Source organism: Loxodonta africana, chromosome 3 (genome assembly GCF_030014295.1).
Source record: "Loxodonta africana isolate mLoxAfr1 chromosome 3, mLoxAfr1.hap2, whole genome shotgun sequence".
Classification (NCBI taxonomy): domain Eukaryota; kingdom Metazoa; phylum Chordata; class Mammalia; order Proboscidea; family Elephantidae; genus Loxodonta; species Loxodonta africana.
Window position 1 is genome coordinate 208,075,596 of NC_087344.1, and position 17,058 is coordinate 208,092,653.

Consider the following 17,058-nt stretch of genomic DNA (forward strand, 5'->3'; position numbering starts at 1 on the left):
ATTCCATGCTTTCTACAGGTCTCTCTCAAATAGTCTAACTGCCGACTCTCAGGAAAGGACTGGAGGAAAAAGTGTAGAAAAGAGACTATGAAGGGTTAAGAAAACTAGCCTTCTTTCTAACCTCCAGTGCTAAGGTTGGACATCTACCCACAGTCCTTGCTCCAGTTCTCACTCCTTGGTCAGCAGTCAGAGACCTTCACTGACCACCATCCCCTTAATGGTCAACAGACCTACCTTCTGATCCTAGATCTGCTGACTGCATGACCCCTTGCACTTCAGCTTGTGGCTTTGTAAAGAAACGCCTTTATTACAGACTACGTAGCCCGTGTATCAGCTGTTCTACCTCCTCGGAAAAGACAAAACACACAAAACCGCCTTCCCTTTAGTCTTTTATCCTCCTGCACCCAGTCTCTCAGAACTCATGCTAATGGGATGCACTTGCTCCCTTAGGTGGCAGCTGACATTAATTATCCCTGTGGTCATCACCATGATGGGAAGTCCCTGCAGGTGCTGCACGGAGAACGGGGGTCTCGAGCGCAGAGCCGACAGGGCTTTCTGCCACCCCACAGTGGGGGAGCACCAGCTTAGATGCTGGGAAACTTGAGATCTTGACCTAATATCCACCGAGTCCGTTTAAAAGGCCCTCCGCCAGGACCATCATAATCATCGATTCTGTCCTTGGCAATCGCGGTTCTTCTGTGGCACCAGGTGCTCCCGCTTCAAAAGTAAAGGACTTGACTGACTCCATGACTCTCACTTTTGAGCTGTGTGATCTTGGCAAGTAATTTAACCTCCAGGAGCCCTGGTTTTCTTACCTGTGAAAAGGGTGTACTGTAGTATCCTTCTCCTAGGGCAGTTTAGAGTTTTGAGAAAAATTTTGAAAAATCACTATCTTTACTTTTTCCACGTTTAGACATATGCATCATAGCCCAGGAGTGAACGTGTGTGCGCGCATACATACCTCCCTCAGTTAACATTGTGAGTGTAACAAGCCTTATTTTCCCACCCGATTATATGCTTTTTGAAAGCAGGAACCGTATTTTTTCTCTCCACCTTCCCAAGGCTTGCTTGGCACAGTGGTCAGCTAGTGGGAGGCCAACGATTACTCAAATTGAATCAGAGTCTTCAAAAGCATTATGTTCCCACCTGTTTCCTTTAATCCTAAGATTTCCCGGTCTCTAAATTCTGAAGGGTTTTCAAAGTGTAGACAAGTTTCTGCATTGTGTTTGAAGCAATTATTGAGGTGCAAGCTTGTTGTAAACCTCAGAAGGGATGCAGTGAACTGTGCTGATTTCCCAAACTGGCCTGTTCTGTGGTTGTTGGTTGCATTTTGATTCAATGGATTTGTAGAACAAAATCTGAGCTTTAGAGAGGGACCTTCTGGGAGTTTGTTGTAGTTCAGATACATCTGAAGTGATCCGCTACGATGCAATTGGGGAAACTTACTACCAAGCCATGCTTCATGAACATACTTACGTGAAACATGCTCCAGAATCCTGACATCCAAACGTAAAGCTTATATTTCAGATACATAAGGAGCGGAGCTGGTATAAAGCAGTCTGACACTAAGAGTCTGTAACTCTTTCCATTAACTATAAGGAAACCACACTGGGAGAAATATGTTACATGCGAGAGATAACACAGCGGTTAACGCTCAACTTATTTGGAATTTTCATTCCAATTTGCTTGTTCAGGTAATCAGAGGACTTTGCTTAGTTCAAACGTGTATAATTTATTTCTCTAGTCCAGCTTTAGTAAATTCCCCTTCTCGTTAAGTATCAGAGCCCTGACTTCACTTGGGCAATAAAGGGTGGCCTCCAAAAGATACAGCCACATTGCATTTCCTGGCACCTGTGAATGTTATTTGGGGAAAGCGACTTGGCAAACGTAATTAAGGATCTTGAGGTCAAGAGATTACCTTGGATCACCTAGATATGCGTCATCACAAGTATCCTTAGAAGAGACAGAGGAGCTAGCACAGGCACACCGCAGAGAAGGCCACATGAAGAGGCAGAGACCGGGATGATGCGCCACAAGCCCAGGGATGCAGGGCGCTCCCAGAAGCGGGAGGAGGCAAAGACTGCGTTCTCTCCTGGAGCCTCCAGAGGGAGTGCAGCTCTGCCAACACCTTGATTTCAGACTCCTGGCCTGCACGACTGTGACAGAATAGACATCTATTGTACAGAGCCCAGCTTGTGGAAATCCGTTATGGCAGCCACAGGATGCTAAGACAGGCAGCAACGCTCTCGGCTACAAGGCACCGTTTCCAGCCTCCTTCACAGTCAGTATGACTACGCCCTAAATTCTGAGACCGAAGTGGGACTTCTGACGCAGCTGGGAGGTGGTCCTTTCTTCTCTGCTGCTGCCTGCATTTTGGATGTGACTGCTTGGTGCTCCTGTCGGAGACGAGCTCCCCTCATGACCGAGGGCGGCAAGAGGGCCTGCCTTTGGGCTGCCTGCTAGGAAAGTGCTGGCCCGGTAGGGAGAGGGGTGGTGGCAAGGAGCAGCGGCAACACCTGCCAACATGTGCCAGCAGGTGTGCATGTGTGGGGCTTGGTCCTGAGAGGGCTGGAGCAAGGGGGGTGTCTAAATGAGAGCATTCTCTTGTGATACCTGTTTTAACTCCCCAGCAAAGGCCCTGGAAGATGGCATTAACATGCTGTTATGATGGCTCTTGGAAGCTTGGAATAAGGGATGGCCCACACTAAGTGAAGTAGAAATCCCAGAATGGATCGTGGAAGAAGGGATACGAAGGCTCAGAAGGGGCATTCTAGAGTGGGTATACTGTGGCAGGAGACCACCAGTTGAGAATGTTCTGTGGGTGTCTAGAGAACGCAACCTAAAACAACCAAACCCAGCAAATACAGAGTAGAACTGCCCCATAGAGTTTCCAAGGAGCACCTGGTGGATTCAAACTGCCGACCCTTTGGATAGCAGCCACAGCATTTAACCACTACGCCACCAGGGTTTCTCTAGGGAACGCAGCAGCGGACATAGTAAGATTCCAAAATAGTAGTGGTCAGGTAGCAGTGCTTACTGATGGAGAACAGGCAGGCAGAATGAATCCCAGTTAGCAGCAAGGTCAGAGTGGCAGCTGGTGGGCCTGATCCCCAGAGAACTGTGGAGGTGGTTAACTGAACACGACCATTTCCAGGGAGAAGCTTGAGTGAGCTGTCAACAAGTATCACTCAGTCTCTACAATCAGCAGAAATCAATAATGGATGATGAGGAGGCTGAGGGCGCCCACCTGAATAACAAGTCCACCATCTGTGCCTAGTTTCTGGGCCCAGAAGCCACTGGCTAGAGAAACGAGAGCCCTAGGAGGAAGGGCCTGCACTACCACAAAGTCCTTCCCAAAGACACTAGGTCCACTCATGCACATAACCATGTGCGGGGACAGGGGTACCCACACATTTTGAAGGCCACTGGACACAGGATTCAGACATTGACCTGGCGTGTGCGTGGGGCTGGGGCACTGAGGATGCTAGCTGCCATGCACAAGGCCAAAACTCACCATCTCTTTCTTCATCAAACGCTCCTCTGGACGCTGCAAGTGTGCCACTAGAATCCAGAACTCCAAAATCGCTGCTTCTGACAGTTCTTGTCAGCTCAATCGTTTTTTTTGGTGGAGGGACAGGTTCCTAAAGCTTCCTACTCTATCATCTTCTGTGATGTCACCCAAGTGTAGACTTGTGGACTGGCTTTTAATGAAAAGAATATGGTAGAAGTGTAAGGGTGCCACTTCTGAGATTAGTTTATAAAAGACTGACTTCTGTCTTGGGTGCTCTGTGTCTTGGCTCACTTGCTTGGAGCCAGCTGCATGTGGCAAGGGACTGAGGGGGCCTACCAACAACATGAGTGAGCTTTGAAGAGGGTTTCCCCCATTCCAGTATTTAAATGAAGACTGTAGCCTTGGCCCAACAGCCTAAAAAAAATAACTCATGAGAGACCCTTAGCTCAGGCTAAGCTGCGTTTGTATTTCTGAGCCACAGAAACTGTGAGGCAAGAAGATTTTGTTGTCTTAAGCTCTGAGGTTTCGGGTAATAAGCCACGCAGCACAGCGATAGATAACACAGATGGACTGCCTTTTCAGGGATCAAGGGGTGGAATGAAGTGGCTATCACTCTGTGACCTGCTTGGGGAATTGGTGCTTCTTATCCCTGCAACTCTCGGTCCTGTGGGTTTAGAGGTTCTGGCTCCCAGAAGGGTAACACACCCATCAGACTTGGAAAGAGATCCACTAAACTTTAAGCTAGTTTTCCCTTCGGACTCATTTTGTCAAGAGATCAGCAGGTAAAGAAGTTACAAGGTAGGAGAACTTGACTCGGGGCATCAGAAGACAGGGCTGCTCTTAACAACAGGGCCAGGGAGGATGTGTGTGGCACCCAAGTCATCCAAGAGGGCATTTTTGGTACTGCTTGCCCAGTATTGATAGGAAACAGACAAGTGCAGCTGTCAGTCCTAGAAGGGCTCAAACCCCCTCAGGATTCTGACTCACAGCAACAATGTAGCTTTACACACAGGCTAAAGCTGGACGATGAAAAGGAAAACAGAACTGATGACTCTGTTGGAGAACACTGAATATACTGCGCGTTGCCAGGAGAGCAGACATCAGTTTTAGAGGAAACACCAGAATGCTTCTTAGAAACAAGGGTGGTGAGACTTCAGCTCACTCTATGGGATGTCATCGAGAAAGACCGATCGCTAGAAATGGGAGATGGACTGACTCAGTGGCTGCAATAACCTCCTCAGACATAACCATCGGGCAACGTTTTGTTGCTGCATGTATCGCCATGAGTCGGAGCTGACTTGATGGCACTTGACAACAAAAACATTATCCTCCTTAATAAAAGAAGGGCCTGCTTAATAAAATTCCCTCTCATCTCTACTAAGGTTCTGAGTAGCACAGTGGTTTGCCATAAAAAAAAAAATAGGCTAGCCTAAAGGTTGGCAATTTGAACACACCCAGCAGCAACACAGAAGAAAGGCCTGGCAATCTACTTCTGTAAAGATTACAGCCAAGAAAACTCTGTGGAGCAGCTTTATCCTGTAACACATGGGCTTGCCACGAGTCGGAATCAACTTGATAGCAACCTTTTTTTTTTTCAGTCTCCATTAAACATTAATGCATTTTGGGAATCTTTTTTCACCTCAAATGAGGAAACTGTTAACTTCCGCTGCTTTCTTGGCTCAGAATCTAATAAGACCCAAGTTTAAATAATAATTTTACTATTTATTAGCTAATGTGTAAAGAAATACCAGATCAGGATGGCCTAGACACCTTGGAAAGATTTTTTAAAATCATATTTAGAACGCTTAGCATCATACATGGGAGCCCTGGTGGCAGTGGTTAAGAGCTTGGCTGCTAACCCAAAAGTCAGCAGTTTGAATCCACCAGCCACTCCTTGGAAACCCTGTGGGGCAGTGCTACTCTGTCCTATAAAGTTACTCTGAGTTGGAAGCGACTTGGCAGCAAATGGCTTGGTTTTTTGGTTTAGCATTACACACAGATGGACTGGAAGGAAAGCCTACACTGGAAGATGGCTCGAAGCATCAAGGAAATGGAAGACAGGTCTAAGTGATGAAAAGCCCTTTTGGCACTGTGGTTACAGCAATCAGCTGCAAACCTAAAGGTCAGTGGTTCAAACCCACCAGCCATTTGTCTGAGGAAAGATGTGGCAGTCTGCTTCTGTAACGACTATACCCTTGAAAACCCTATGGGGCAGTTCTACTCTGCCCTGTAGGGTTGTTACGTGTTGGAGCTGATTTGATGTGTTGGCAACAGGTTTGTTTTTTTAGTTTACTGGTGATGAAAACTCGCAGGACTTCAAGCCACTACGTGTACCTCCACCTTCCCCTACTAAACATCTTCCATGTTCCCAGCACCTGGTACAGCTGATACTTGGTCCCTTGTCTGATTATACCAGAGCTTAAACTTTTCAGTTCATGTACGTTTACCTTGTCCTATGGTAGACCATTCCTTCATGTAAAGGAAAATGTATTTTTTTAACCAAAAAAATTCTTACATTGGAATACGGAGCAGATTAGCAGCTGTTTACCAACTTTTATTTTACCACTTTCTAGCGGTTATTTAAATACTTGACCAATGTCCACAGTTAACTGGGTGTCTAGGAAATCTATGTTCCTTGGTTTCTCAAATTAAGTGTGGGAAAAATATCTGTAACAACTTAAAGGGATTCTGTACTGATTGTTTTTACAGTAACGAACTTTAAAGACAGAACTGAAAAATGACAGATGATTTACATAAAGGAAAAAAAAAAGACTAATTAGCAGGCTCATCTCCAAGAAATGACACAGCCCTTCATCAAAAGAAGGGATGGAAAATGACACATACGCCTAAAATAAAACAAGGTATTCATACCTTTTGATTTCCTGCCACAATTAACTGACCAGCCCAGAAGCTGACACAGCGAAAGACTCTACTGTGCATGGTAACTTAAGAGTTCAAGTGACACCAGGTCATATTCATCCTAACACAGAACTGAGCTTCTATCCATCGTGCCCTCAGAAAGACTAAAAATCAGTAGGACTTTTGGTTTGAAATCTGTTGCTATTACCTTCTGGATATTTCAGAAAAGCTCTACAGAGGCACTACTTGGAGCTCTCAGAGCACACACAGCCGCAGACCTGCAGGCATGAACGAGACCAGCACACAGGGAAGGAAGAGGGCCAAGGAGGCACTTCTCTTTGGCAACATGCAGATGTTAAACTGGTGCTACGCTAAGACATCCTAGTCCTATCCTTTTTGTTTCACTTCAGAAGTAGAAAAATTATGGCTAAAATGTCTAAAAGCACCTAGAAAATACTGAATTCCTAAATCTGTCAAGATGCCAAAAAAAAAAAGCTTTAAGTTTATCCATAACTAGGTCAACTACAGTCAGTATGAATCAGGAATCAACTTGATGAACTGTAGACTACAGCTAGTAAAGACTGGAAGGGATATGTAAAATTAGTGGTGACAAAGCTAAGACACTCGGACATAATGAGACAACAGCACAAAGAGCTGCCGGCTACCTGCTGGAGATGTGCCTAGTACCTTCGGGTTCTGAGGGTCTATTCTCAACTTTCCAACCTGTGATGCATTCTCATTCTACATCTCGCCTCCAGCCAAGAGTTTGTTGGAGCTTTACTTATGTCATCTGTATTGTGAAGACATGGAAATTCAATGACTCTTCAAGTTACACCCTCCTCTCATTCGCCAAGAATACTCCCCCAATCACTTTTCTATCAGAGAGGACAATTTGTTATTCAAAAAGGACAAAGATGCCACCCCACCCGGCCAAATTACCAGAGCAGTAAGGGGCAGAGACACGTTCACAAGTTTATGTGGCCAAAACGTACTGTCAACTATTCGGTGCAACATCTTTAGGTCTCCAGGAACCCAGAGACAAGATGTGCACAACACCTCACTGTGGAGAAACACTAAGAATATCTTACTTTCATGAATAAGTTTCTGTTGCCACTTTTCCACTGGAGGTCCCAGCAAAAGCTCCAAGGAATGAGTGGTGTCGTAATTAGTGCTGCAAACGGAGGTAATGCAAGCTGTATCCCAACAGACTTGGCCACCTGTTAGGTCGACTGAACTTAAAAACTAGAATATGAAAAATAGTGGCAATGCTAAGGCAGCAAATACGTGAAGTGGTGGCTACAGCCCTATGGTACAGGTTTGAGTTCCCAACCTTATTCATCATACCACTTGAAAGAATATTCTGACAAAAACCTTAGGTTGAAAGCTTGGATCAAGCTGGGGTTTACCAGTACTTGAGTATTTTAAGAGCTTCAGAGTTACAGAAACCATGAGTAAATAAAATATATTAGTGGCTGAATAACCAGTTTTCCTAAAAACAAAAACCTGAGTCTGGAAGCCAGGTGTTTTGGATATGAGATTTTAGGCAATCGCAATCCCTCAGTACTTCACTCTACAAACTGAGTAAATGATAAAGCAATGCCTTACTGACTTCCTGAGCAAGTGATAAATGTCTATGAATGTGCTAATAAAAATACAAAATACACAAATGTAAATACTGAGATCTATTTTGGGTCCTTCAATTTCTGCCTAGAAGAAAAATGGTGCAACTGTATTCTACACTCAGCACCTGTCTTTCTCCTTGACAGGCTGTTTTTAGTATGGGTATGACTATTCTGAGAACAGGCGCCCTGACTATCCTCCCTGACATGACTTCCTTTAACTGAATTTGCTTTAGAGTTCTTGAGACAGGAATCAACTCTCTGGATAATAACCTCTTCCTAGAGAATAAGGACCCCTGGTGGCATAGTGGTTTAGCACTCGGCTGCTAACCAAAAGGCCGGTGGCAGGAACCCACCAGTGAGCAGCTCTGCAGGAGAAAGACCTGGCCATCAGCTCCCATAAAGATTTCAGCCTAGGAAACCCTATGGGGCAGTTCTACTCTGTCCTATAGGGTCGCTGTGAGTTGGAATCGACTCGACAGCACGCAACAGAGCGTAACGTACAGTATTTTTTATGCACCTTCTATGTTTGTTCGCCAACTGCACCTTCTACCCACCGAGTATTTAATAAACATTTAATTTTTTACATGCTGCTATAAAAAATTAGCGTAGCATAGCATGCCTATGAAAATACCTTGTGGGGGAGGGCACAGTTGGCAAACATAGAAGGCTTGAGTTATTTGGATAAAAATACGGTCCTCTTGGTCACTATTTCTGGTACATGACATACCTTCTTGCTTCAGATTTGAAGAATGGATGAGAAACTCCGGGAGTCATTATTTAGAGAATACTTTATTAGTTTCTGTAATCAAACCCATGTAGATAAGACCTTACATATTTAATACAGTGCGTTACCCCTGTACAAATGGAAAAAAATTAAGTTTAACGTTTCTAGACCAATATGGCTGTTAATTTCTGTACAATGCCAACTCAACACGGTACAACTGGGATACTTTTTTCCAAAGTTGACAGGACAGCTAAAGTTTCCAAAAATTCAAATTATATATATATGTATATATATATATATTTATATTTATATAAAAAGACCAATCGCAGTGTGTTACGCATCAATAGCAGCAGCAGCTTTTCCAGGTTCTGCAGTCATCTGAACAAAATTATAGAGACATCCAGCACGTTCCATTAAAAAAAAAAAAGTACAAAACAAGACCTCAGAGAACAGCAAAGTTCTGTTACTGTTGTGGTACCTGGCACCATTTTTTTTTTTTTTTTTTTAATTAGCTTCTCAATCATCATCTGGAAAGAAAACATTCTAGAATAACGTCATTAAAAAGCAGCTCTGATATAGCACGGTCACTACTACGTATCATAAAGCAGGTACAAGGTATCTTACATTCACAGAGGTATGACACAGTACAGCCCTACAGCTATAACACTAGAGGATACAGTTAAAAAGGCATCATTTGAGACTTGATTCTACCCTCCCAGCAGACGGCCCAAGGGCGGCGTGGCACGGCTCCGGTGCAGACACGCACCTTTTCAGACAGGGTCTCCTTGTGTTAGTGGCACAGTTGTAAGCACTCGTTGCTCTTCATGAACATCAGCTAAAAACCGTTTAAAAAAAAAACAAAACAAAAAACCACTCAAAATGGGAAAACAAAACAAACAACAAAAAAAAACAAAACCATTGGATTGATAATGATGACCAAGCGGAGGCAAGCAGTCCACTCCACCTAACTGTTATTTTACCAAACGTGCTGTGTGAATGTGAGCGCTCCGCGGAAGAAGGGGGATGCCACGCAGCACTTCAAAGCTTTGGGCCACAACTACAACGCAGCACCATTTCAAACTGAAGCAGCGGCCACACACTGCTATCTGGAGGTGTGCCAGGGTGCTGACACCAACACGTCATCATCTGCTCACTCACCCGGGAAGCAGGGGAGATCAGTTCCCGTACTTTGATTGCGTTCAACTCAATCGCCATGTTACAAAAACAGCGAGCTGCCATAATACAAAATCAGGTTCCTCTCTCTAGCACCAGTTACCCTTGGTTCTTCACCACCAAGCCTACAATGCTAGACCATATTCAAAGAACACAAGGGAGCAAAGAAACCACAGGTAATGTAGTAGCGGGACCACCACACTGTTCAGGCTGAGCTACTCCTCTGCAGTGTTATTTTCCTCACATTTCTGGCATTTCAACTAATCATGAGTATTATAGTTCTAAATGAGATGCACTCAAAGAATGTGTGCACACATCTGTACATAATTCTGACTGAAGACGCACGGCCATCAACGGAGCATGTGTTGTATAGCAGGTGCAAGCTTGCAAAGCCTGACTTTCACTGGTGCAGCAGCTGTGTGTCAGTGTAAACTGCTCCTGTATCCCTGGTGCGTCTCCAAGTTCTGCACAGGACAATGTTACAGACCATTTTACCCCTTTGGCCGCTGGCATTATCTGACGCCATTTTCCCCACCCCTGTCCCCCAACCCCTGCAATAAACCATAGCCTTTAAGATTTCGTTTCTTCGGTTTTGATTGCCTGAGGTTTGATTGGTCCAGTTCTAACGGGTTTGGTGGCCATGGTGGGAGCAGGGGGTGGCTTCTCTTCCACTTTTTCCTGACAGACACCAGGAGGGTCAGTCAGTGTTTCAGCAGGTTTGCTTGGATCACTGTCCACTCTCTGGGTTTTGCTGGCTATTTGTTTGCTCTGCTGCTGTTCAGAGAAGAACCGCTGCGTGGACTGAAGAACCTCTGCTCTCTGCTTTGCCTTAAAAAAACGAGAAACAACAACTGAAAATGCTGTAGTACTACCGAAGCCTGTCAGTCAACCTCGGTTCATATTCTTTTACCAATCACAAATCAGAGTTTGCCCCACCTTGGACTGGCCCACAGCAAAAGCACCTCATTGATCTTTCAAACTTTTAATGCATGGACCTCTTCCTATCTTTGAAAATACTTCATGTGATTTTATTTTTTTACATTTGAAACAACAGGACCACCTCCCACCACCTTTTCAAAGTTCGCCCTCTTAGAGAATAATAAAACAAATTGCTGCTGGTTTGTATTTTTTCTGGAACAAAGCTTATTGCAACAAAATTTTATGTAGGGAGCCTGTTTGCAAATTTGAAAACATATATGTAACACTTAAAACTTCTAGCTATCAATATTTGGTCTACAACAAAAGGAAAAGGAAGCACTTATATTGTGGCATTACCAACACCTAGGACCAAATGTCTTGTGGCTGAGTCCTCTTCCCACAGCTCTCTTCTGCAGGGGAAGAGCATCAGAAATTAGTAACTACAACTTCACTTGATCACTAAGTTCTGATAGCTCCTACCACATTCTGAGCTGGTAAAGTAGATAATTTCTTAATTTTATTGACTATGTGTCTCAAAGAATATACTTACATCAGTCTGTAAACTATACCACTGTAACATATACAATTAAAACTTAAGTTTCTATGCCTTCTGCATATAATAAAAACCCTTCATGTTCTACAGGTAGCCTGTACTATCCAAAGATCTGAAGCAATTTTCCAGAAATTTATACCCTCCCCCTCATTAAGATTATTATGCTCTAATGTCATTCTCAACATGGGATTAAGTACGAAAATCAAGTGCCAAGGAGCCAGGAGCAGGAGGGGTAACCAAGGCCAAATAGTTTCCATAGATTTCTACACATACTAGTCTTTTTAACAGTTATGAACAGATGCACCGTCCTGGCCACATAGCTTTAATAAAAGCAGTTAATGTTTAATCAGAGTTTTTACTTCAGGGTAGTCTTTAAATTTGATTACTCAGGATCAGAAACACAAGAATGTAAACCCAGAAAGAAACTTTCATCAGACAACTGGATACTCTAACAGGATTATTATAAACATGTTTCTAATTCAGAGTAAAGCGCTGCTATGGACATTTTCGCTGCCACAAACCAGTAAACTTTTGTTTTAGCCTGATCTATGTAGTGGCAAAACAGGCAATGTTACTAAGATCTCTAAAGTCAAGTCTAATACACAGAGAAATGAGCTGATTCAGCCAGCTGTACAGGCAGACAAGTTAAGGTGATGCTCTAAGGACTGTCCCCACACAGACTCCTAGGCACTCTCCTGCATCGGCAAACCTCACGTTTATCAGTGCCTTTCATCGCGAAGGATCCCAGAGTGCTTTCCTGAGTTCTTCATCTATAACTACTCAATCCACTGTGGAATACAGCCACCTCAGGTGGCAGACAAAAAAAAAAAGGATAAGAAAACTATACTTGGATGATTTGTGAGGGACGAAAAATCAAGAGAGGTAACATGTCTTGCCCATTCCAGAGTTCTAACATAATCATGACTTATGTTAAGTCTGGGAAGGGGATGGAGGGGAAGGGGGAATAAAAAGGAGAAATCAAAGAAAAGGGGAAAAAAAAAAAAAGACAATGGGGAAGCCTATAATATGCCACGTTACTTTTTTACTCTTCCAAAAACTGCGGCATCTACACTCAGATCTCCCTCAGATGTTTACAAACAATTCATTTGGCCACGGAATTTAAAATATTCTTTTCTGACTGTAAAAACAAAAGAGAAAAAAACAAAAAACAAAAAAACGGGGGAGGAGGGAAGAGAAAAAAAAGGGGGAGGGAATAAAAAGGAAAAAAAAAAAAAAAAAGTAGCTCAGTTAACGTCTGCTAAGACAATGAATGCCTGGATGTAGGGTTATGGGTCCAGAGGCATCTTCAGACATGGTTCAGAGACACTCTTGCTCTGTTGGCTGTTAACACTGTACTAACCTTCATGTCTTGTTCAGCCTTCAACGCAGCCTGGGCCTGATTACCTCTGACTCCAGATAGTGATCCACAAGGACCCCTGGCTACATGCGGCAAACGAGCATGGCTCATGAGGCCTGTGGTCAGCGGAGGAGGCATCTGACTGGCCAGTGCCATTGGCGGCCTCTGAACAGGCGCTGGGAAGGTGTTAGTATGTGGGGCTCTTACCAATGGAGGGACCAGGTTAGGCTGAGAGAGAATCTGAGTGAAAAAAACAAAACATACAACATTGAACTGTTAAAAAAAAAAAAGCCAACTAAACCAGGTTGGCTTATCCCAGAGTAAATCCGTGCCCAGTCTGCCACTGAGAGGAGGTGTATGGACTGTGCCATTGCATTAACAGGGGCAAAGAGCACAAAGGCCATGCTTGGAGAGTCTGACAGAAAAATCTGGCAAAGCATGCTACGTATAGCACTTCGTTTGGTTTTAGCAACTAAGCTGCAAATTCTGAAGGGCAGATAGAAAGGCTATTAATTTGAGTATCTTTAAAAACAGATACAATTGCACAAAGGGGAAACACCTATACCAAACAATCTGGAGACTAAATAAAGATAATAATTCAACAAACATGTGTTTTCTCAGGAACTGACTCTAATCTGTGAGAGCTCTTATCAGTTCTGGTTAGTCCTTCAATATGCTTGGCAAAGGTAAGAGAAGCCAATTTTCTTATAACACATACGTTAGAACAGGTTTCAGATATTTCATCTCAAATGCACACAGACATCTTAAAAAAAAAAAAAACTATAAAGAGCTTCAAACCTAGAAAACGTCAAGCACTGGGACCCTTCTCTGAAAAATCAACTTCTTCAAGAAGATAAAAGGAACAGGACTGCAATGAATTATCAGAGCTGTGTGGGGAATCTTTGGACTACTGTGTTGTCTGCTTTAGAACTACACAATTACTACCTGTGTCTGGCTACAAACTGCAGAGGATGTACTTGAACGTCACATATTTACTGTTAAGTCAGAAATCGTTTTTCATGAAAACTGTGCTTCTAAACTGGTTAACGTGGCAAGATTATGGAATCAGAGAATTAGCCAAATTAGCAATCATTTGCAAGTAAGTAATACTCATTCTCTCTTATATCTGCCCACCTGGGGTGCAAACTGTGTAGGAAATGGCTGCGTCATTCGCACAGTGGCAGGGGCTGACTGGAACTGCTTCTGATAGACAATGCTGTTCATTTTGCTGGACTGGCTGTTCGGACTTGTGGAAGTAGCCCTTGGAAAGAAGCCGCTGCTGGTCAGTACAGTAGTGCCGTAAATAATGCTGTTAGCTTTTTATAGACATTGCTCTAACACACTGTAACTGATGAAAATTTACCAAGGTGAGTTACGAAACATTTTGGTAGCAGAGAGACAACAGAGGAGGAGAGGTGAGAAAGGATACTAGCGAGATTTGCTCTGTATTAGAAGAATTTTCTAAAAATACGATGTTAAGAGATTTTAAAACTTAACATTTTAGATAAAATTATCGGAATGCTTTAGCTCCTTTTGTGCTTCACACAGTGACATATTAATATTTGTCAAACAAATGATGATCAGTTATTTTGAAACTCTGTAAGCAAATTGAAATGCCGATTTTACCGGAATGGACTAGACGTTGGTGTGGTGCTTCTACCGCTGATTGGAGGTGTGCCTGGTTTAATATCAATGCCACTTCCAAAGGCTTTTAGCTCCATGTCAGACATCTGAGAAAAAGCATAAAATAAATGCAACATTCCTTAAACTCCTTAAGCTAAGTGCTGTGTTTAATATGCTATATGTAGAGGCTTAATCTAGCAAAGGGTAAAGAATCTTAGTACAAACATTCTATAATTAGGTTTCAAGTACCATGGAATTATCAGGCCAAGTTTGTGGCTAAAAAGTCCAAGAGTCTATGTAAGTCCAACTGTTGCACAAAATTTGTGGTTTATTTACTATTAAATAAAAACCAGAGGGATCAAGTGCATTAAAAATAAACAGGTAAGAAATGATCAAGTATACGGGGTCTTCCAATACCCTGGAGGGTGGTAAAAACTGGTATATTTTCTTTTTGTAGAATGTACGCTACGCACAGATGTGCATATACAGCACACCGCTCTGCACTCACTTTTCCCGTGGCTGCGATCATGCTGTGCTGTGTTCCGGCAGGGATCAACCCTCTGAAAGGCTGGCTTACTTGTGCAGGACGACTCAGGCTCTGGGCCTGAGCCTGTGGGGTGGTATGCTGTAATGGGGGCTGAAGAGTCTGAGGCAAAGCAATGAGAGGCTGCCCTGTAGATCCAAAACTAGGCAAGGAAAGCTGGGAGGCTGGCAGAGGTACTGTAACCTAGAACACAAGCAAACAGAGACCTCAGCCATCTGCTTGTGCCCGTCGTACGTCTGCCCCTGTAAGTACACACATACAAGGCTCAAATACTTTGCAGTAAGATTTAAAAGAGAGAATATGTCAATCTACTAAGTTTTCCAAATACAAATCTTTTGCTCAGCGACTATCTCCATTCTTCTACTGAAGGTGCAACGATAAAATAGATTAGGTATGGCTACCTGGAGTGGAGAAACTATAAAACCGAAATAATTATGACTACCTTTCAGTTAATCCACAGCACATGTCCAACAAGCACAAACCATAACAAAATCATGAGGAAAGAATTTAGGACTAGTCACACATTCTTAAATAGGTATTTTATAGTGCTTTCAGAGCTCAGGAAAATGAGCTCTGACAAAAAAGAAAAAGCCTCTCGGTTTTCACGCAGCCAGAGTATTTAATTTAAATGTCCATAATGTATTTATGAATCAGCACCCCCTAAAGCAGCAACCAAAAATAGTTAAGACAAACTGACTGCTGGGTTGCTTCTCTCCTTCAGCCCTCTGTCGGCTTTTCCAGAGTAAGCTGATGACGGCCCTGCTAGAGGCAACCGTGTCTCAGTCGCCACGTGCACGTATGTAAGGAGGGTGTCTGGGTTTACACTCTGCCTCACTGTCTGACGGTTGCCCCTTTACAGCTCCCTTCCGGCTCCTGCACTCACGGGTAAACCACCCATCACACTTGCATGTAACTGGACATTTTGGACAATAATTTTCAAATTTTTATTTTCATAGAATCTTGTGTTAAAAGGCACTAATTACATGGAAACACAGTTAAAAAAAAAAAAAAAGGTAAAAGCAGAACGACTGAAGTGGGAGAAGGGGTGTTGTGGGAACGGAGCACCTGCTCCCCACTGTGGCCCCATGGAATTCCTGGGACACCTCAGAGGGCAGCTCGAAAACTCACTACACCATGCCCACATCTTGGTTCTACTTTAATTCCCAAACAATAAAAGCTGTAAAAATAGTTAAGAATAAAGAAAATTGAGGAAATTTACCATGCCATAGTTTACCTGCTGGAGAGCACTCGGTGACTGGGCAGTGTTGTAAAAATTGGTCTGACCAGGCTGTTGTACTTGTCCAGAATACAGATTTGAAGCCTGGGTAAGATTCGCTCTAGCCTAGGAAGAATTTCGTAAGAAGGTTGCAGTAAGATTGAAAAAATGTTCAATTCAGAGATTCAAGTTATGACTTCAAAGTAATCTCTAGGAATATTAATATTAGAATTAAAAAAAAAGGGAAGATCTTTGTTTTTTATTGTATCTTTTAATGTTTTTTTCTTTAAAACATGTTTCCTTAAAATAATGTGCTGCACAGGAATCCAATGCCAGTGTGTGGCTCCAGCCCTGGCCTTACCTGGAGAAGATGAGTGTCAATGAGTTGGGAACCTCCTAGTCCTGATGCCTGACCCAGCTGATGTTCATACAAGATAGGAATAGGCTGGGTGTTTGAAGTCTGTTGAAAGGCAAGACCTGATTGTGCCTTGGCAAGTTCCTGGTGCTGGACAGCTGGAAAGTTGTGGATGGCAGTGCCAGAAAGAACCACGGATGGCTGGGACAGACTGCTCTGCATAAAGGCTGGCTGAGATCTACATTAAGTGTTAAAGAAAAAAGGCTTGTGTTAGAGGTTAACTGCATCAGGAATCTGAAAATCTTAAGAACAAGTATACCAAATGACTCTAGCTTTCCACCCTGACTGTACATCAGGGTTACCCATAAAGGTTTTTTAAAAAATATAATGCTGGGATCTAAACCCAGATTGCCCTATCATCGCTGGGGTGGAGGGCTCAAATCTATGCTTTCAAAACACTGAAACAAATAACAAGTACAGGCATGCGCCGCATAACGTCTGTTTGGGCAACGTCCAACTGCATTTAAGTCTGTGGTCCCATAAGGTTACAATAGAGTTCAGAAATCCTGATCAGAGAATAGGACGTGGTGGATGTACTCTGCT

General features: G+C 43.3%; 1 protein-coding gene across 11 annotated transcripts in view; it reads right to left on the minus strand.

Annotated features, from left to right (window-relative positions):
• Window positions 1-8,761: 8,761 nt before the first annotated feature.
• PRRC2C (proline rich coiled-coil 2C) overlaps window positions 8,762-17,058 on the minus strand; it is a 90,023-nt gene continuing 81,726 nt past the window's right edge. For 3 of the 11 annotated variants that reach the window (XM_010594952.3, XM_010594954.3, XM_010594951.3), the window contains exons 29-35: window positions 16,462-16,693; window positions 16,104-16,226; window positions 14,849-15,067; window positions 14,344-14,447; window positions 13,852-13,978; window positions 12,721-12,957; window positions 8,762-10,717 (exon numbers count right to left, since the gene is read on the minus strand). In XM_010594952.3, coding sequence (XP_010593254.2) covers window positions 10,460-10,717; window positions 12,721-12,957; window positions 13,852-13,978; window positions 14,344-14,447; window positions 14,849-15,067; window positions 16,104-16,226; window positions 16,462-16,693 — 1,300 coding nt within the window. In that variant the 3' untranslated portion in view covers window positions 8,762-10,459. Of the gene's footprint in view, window positions 10,718-11,164; window positions 11,218-12,720; window positions 12,958-13,851; window positions 13,979-14,343; window positions 14,448-14,848; window positions 15,068-16,103; window positions 16,227-16,461; window positions 16,694-17,058 lie in introns of all 11 variants that reach the window. The other 8 variants (XM_010594955.3, XM_010594953.3, XM_003414875.4 and 5 more) reach the window with 6 other exon arrangements.